At 32.2% G+C, this 5,076-nt stretch overlaps 1 protein-coding gene across 1 annotated transcript in view; it reads left to right on the top strand.

Annotated features, from left to right (window-relative positions):
* Positions 1-5,076, top strand: part of LOC109533889 (lachesin) — a 184,987-nt gene that overhangs the window by 150,004 nt on the left and 29,907 nt on the right. The window contains exons 7-8 of the mRNA XM_019899403.2: positions 325-492; positions 545-670. Coding sequence (XP_019754962.2) covers positions 325-492; positions 545-670 — 294 coding nt within the window. The remainder of the gene's footprint in view (positions 1-324; positions 493-544; positions 671-5,076) is intronic.

The raw sequence follows: 5,076 nt of genomic DNA, 5'->3' as shown, positions 1-5,076 counted from the left end.
GGAATCCTTAACAAGGGCGTACCGTTTTAGGAATTTAGCATTGAGACGTAAACTAGGGCAATAACTGTACCCATTGTTTAAATGTTATTTGAACAATATTTATCTAGAAAATATAGTGCAAAACGTTTATTGATATCAAAAAAGCCATCTACCGGGTCGGTTTTTCCATCCCTTCTAAAATATTTTTTTAAATCAAAGTCAAATGATTAAAAAATATCTGATGGTAGTTATAATAAAGTTGAAAATAAATTTGTTGAAGAATTAAATATTATTTTGTATCTCAGAACTCAATGATGCTTAAAATTTACTATTTTAATTTTCCAGTTCCACCTATGCTGTGGATTCCTCATCAATTGGTTGGAGCGCCATTGGCTTATTCAGTTACATTGGAATGTTACACTGAAGCTCATCCCAGTTCATTAAACTATTGGACTAGAGAAGACGGTCAAATGATTCATGAATCGCGAAAGTACCATGCGGAAAATTTAATTGGTAGGATGGAATGGTTAAATAAACTTATAATTGATAAACATTTTTGGACCAGGTTCACCAACCTACAAAACTCATATGACTCTTACAATCAACAACATTCAGGAGAGCGACTATGGTACCTACAAATGTGTGGCGAAAAATCCTAGAGGCGAAACTGACGGGACTATAAGATTATACAGTGAGTATGCACGATACAATTAAAATTTAAGCAATTATTGGGCTGATCCACTGTGGTCTGAAGCAGAAGTTGCTCTAGTAGCGAATTGTGATTATATTTTTATGTACTATGGGTAGACCGGAATAGGTTTGATTTTACAAAATTCAATGCCAAACGAGCACATGAAATTGGATGGTATATGTGAAAATTTTTAATCATAATAAATACGATAATGCGGAAAAACAACATTTATTCTTTGGACAATGTCAGACGTGTTTAACATGCCTGTGAAGCCGCGAATTTATTACAATATTTCTTATTTACAGGATGTTTCATTCTCCATCGTTAAAATATTAAATTCGTCCTTCTGTCAATTTCATTTAAAATTCTTCAACTACGGAAATATGAAATAAGGTTTCTTTCTATGTCGTGCAAAAATCAATCTTTTCATATCCTCTTTGAACTGGTCAGAATGACTGTTTAAACCTACAGATTTGATCTGCAGGTGAAGACGTTTCGTAAAAACACATTTCTACGTAAGAATAGTTCTCTAGATCCCAATTGATTCCAGATTCGTCCAAATTAACCCGAACTAATTTCCGAACATAAAAATTATGTAGTGCGTAGATTATGTAGATTAATGTAACAGAATACACAAGCAAAGAACAGCTGCAGTTATTTGCTATAAATCACAGTAATTTGCAAAATGATGCAATCATACTGGATTGTTTTTCAATTACAATTTGTGTTTATTTATGCTCCCTTTTAACAACTCTACTTCTGTAGACTAATAATATATTTCTGAATTTTTTACATTAATTCTCCAATCTAATGCGAATATTTTGCTTATTTAACACATACCATAATAAAAAAAATCCTTTTTGAATATGCAACAATTAAAGCACGGAGGTACGATTAATGCAAAGTCGAAAATTACCACATGAAATATTTTATTCAAAGAGACTAAAATAATACACATGCTCATCTATGCCGAGATATTCAAAGGATTAGTCGTAGTGGTAAATGCTCTTTAGCTTGAAGCTAGTGTCTGGGTCTCAGCTAAGAAGCTTCTTGCCTGTGACATCTATAACAACGTTCTAAGGCCCAATTCACGCCGTTTTCGAGTGTTATGTAAAGTTTGATGTCGCATCTGAAATGCTGCAAGCTATATTTAGACTAATGCATATTTGAAGATAATATGACAATCATTTAGCTGTGTAATGCCAAACTTCAGCTTGGAAAGTACATGAAGTGCATATTGACTGAATCTAAAAGATTTACTTTATATGATTAGAAAAATATTAATCTAACTAATTCTGTTAAAGAACACTCGTCTTTTTGAAGTGGAAGCATGGAAAGAGACGAATCTCAAATGTAAAAAGGAAACGAAAAGTTTTATTTATAAGACTTATATTCCTTGGTATTTTGTAGAGGGAAGTTTCTTAAGTGGATAAAAACTACCTTAGCCATCGGCAAACAAACAGTCTTTCGACTTTTAAGGCAACTAAAATTCATAAGATATGAAATACTGCTGCACATCTGTTCAGCTTATTGTTGTATACAACTTTTCTTCGCGAATTACTTTTCTTTCCGACTGATATCAGATATATTTACGACACACTGCTTGCCAGAATTATCTATTTTTATAGCAGATTGCTTTATAAATATATGACTTATTGTTTAAGAAGCTACTTTATGGATTTCGGAAGCAAACAATACTTTATTGGTTTCTTAATTTGAAAGTTTTTTTGAATTGATCAAAATGTAAATAAACAGCATTAAATGCTTGTTATTTTCTGTTAAATAAATTCGAATTTATAAAAAAAAAGTACAATTTCTGTGATGTCAAAAAGCGGTGAAAATTATCCATTTTATCCCGTAAATTGATATAGAAGCCTCACATGACATTCGTTCTGAATTAGCGTTCTTACCAATATCACTGCTTTCCTGTTTCAAATAATAAAATTGAGGGGAAATCTGTTACCGTTATATTCAACATATTTAATTCCATGGAAGACTTACGAACTTTTAAAAATTTACTTTTTGAACGACTAGAATGATCATTTTCAAATATATAAAACCAAAATGCATTTACGTTTAATAATAGTATGTTTTGAATATAAAATGATGTGTTTCAAGATTACCTTAATGATTCTTGTTGGAAAACGGAGTCAAAAATCTGCTAAGTTTTTATTTTAAGAATTTTTTTTTATTTATCATAGAATGTACCTAAATCAGTATTTAGAATCTGTAAACTTTGGTACTTCTGGTGGATCTGTTAGAAGCATGCAGAACGACCTAATTGAAGTAAAATGTGTGAAAAATAAAGAACATGACATAAAAATATTTAAAAAAACTGCACTGGAGAAAGATATCCGTAAACCTGAGCGAACCGCAGTTGATAAATCAAATATAAGATAAATCTGAAAACGTTTTCAATATATTTCGGGGAAACCTTACGTAGGTATTCCTTCCCTACGTAAGGGGACCCTAACAAATTCGGAAATCTTACGTAGGTATTCCTTCCCTTGCAAGCCTGAGCTTTTTTATATTTTTTTGAACGTCGCTTCATAATATAACATTGTAAGTTTTTATACGCCTTTTTTTGCTTACAAGGCCCGTGATTTGCGTATTTCATTTAGTCCTAAAATAGCTTAAATATATTGTCAATTTCGATATTACGTTCCAAGTGAACAAAAAAACAACAGAGTCTTTTGTTTAGGGGCTGATAAAGTGAGCAGAAGGAAAAACGCAAGTAACATTGAAATCGGCTGATTTGCATTGTCAAAAACTTTTTCATTTGCGAACATTTTAACTGCCATTTCTTACAAAAGACCGGCTGAAAATGGTTTCCATTGTACTTCTCTCGTCATTGAAATATTGAGTATGGATACAGTGGCACAGTCAAATCAATACCAAGTTTTAGCATTTGTTATTTTATGTTTTACATAGTATGTAATATGTTATTAGCGTTACTCTGGAAGTCGATATGCAAGATCAAAGGTTTAAAGCGGAAATCTTGGGACTATCGTGCTCTTTTGCGTATGGTAGAAGCTAAATCAGATTTTCTTCGTTTTAGTTAGGCTGGTGTCTGGAAAAAGAGTTTGGAACCTGGTTTAAGGATTTAGGATTTCAATATGGAATAGTCTCAAATTAAAAAGGTATGAGTTATCTAAAGAAATTTTAATTTCAAAAATGGACCATATTTTTAAATACAAATATGTGTTAAAATTTATAATTAAAGGGTGATTAGCAGATACATGGATGAAAAGACACAAAAATTGTGTATTTCGCTAATGTTCAGACGATGTGAAGGTACGGAATAATTTTCTGGGGTAAAAAAAGTAGTCAATTTCAAAAGCTAATTGTGATTCAGAAACGTGTTCTTAGTTAGATCAATGAAGCAAATGAGCTTTCAGTACAGTTGTAAGGGAATTTTTAGGACTAAGAGTATTTTATTGTATTTGCTCTATATATTTATGAAGCATTAGTGCTATTTTTTGAAAACAGAGACCGTTTTGAATCGCATTTTTTTCATTTTTATACTTACCATACAAGAACATGGAGTGTGGAATTCCCAGCACATCGATTGACGCGTATAGAAGCGATAGACGCTTAAGCGTCAATCGATGTAGAAGAATCCCTACATCTTTATAGAAGAGTGTTTATTACATGTGGATCAGGTTGTTTAACCAAACTTGCCGAAAGGTTTTAAGGTTATCACATCCCAAACGTTATACAAACGCTAAGTCTGAAACCTTACTTCGTTAACAACGTTTTCGAAAAATTGATAAAATAATATTGTTGCTTGAGCTAAGGGATTTTTGCTATGAAAATTCATGAAATAAAAGCTGATATTTTATCAACTAAACTATTGCAAGAGAAATTTCCAGGACGCGAAATTTCGAGATTGAGTAATGTCAGTTGGCCCGCAAGATCCTGCGATTGAACATTTCGTTAGATTTCTTTCTGTGGGGCTTTGCGAAAGATCGTGTTTAGGCCAACAATCCTCAAACTCTTGAGCAACTGAAAGCCAATATCCGTGAAGTTGTGACCGAGATATTACCGGTAATGTGCCGAAAAGAAATTCAAAATTACCTCAAAAGGATTGAGGCCTGTAGGAGGTCCCGTGGAGGACATTTAAATGATATTGTTTTTCACGTATAATGGCAAGGTTTAATGTTTATATCGAATTAAAATTTTCGTCTCCATCTGAATATTTTGGGTTTATTTTACTTTATTTTCCCAAGCATAAAATGTATAACCCTGTATTAGTTTGGGAAAATGACTTATCAACATTTTGAAAATGATTTATGATTGCAAAAAACTGTTGTATATACAGGGTTGCTCATTAGTGCGTCAAAGTGCGATATCTCAGTAAATATGAAGTTTACAAGAAAATTCGTCCAACAAAAGTTTTTCACGTT

Source organism: Dendroctonus ponderosae, unplaced genomic scaffold, assembly GCF_020466585.1.
Source record: "Dendroctonus ponderosae isolate FM_Combo_2020 unplaced genomic scaffold, Dpon_F_20191213v2 Dpon_F_20191213_1, whole genome shotgun sequence".
Classification (NCBI taxonomy): domain Eukaryota; kingdom Metazoa; phylum Arthropoda; class Insecta; order Coleoptera; family Curculionidae; genus Dendroctonus; species Dendroctonus ponderosae.
The sequence above is the reverse complement of the archived record's forward strand: the minus strand, read 5'-3'. Positions and strand labels throughout refer to the sequence as shown.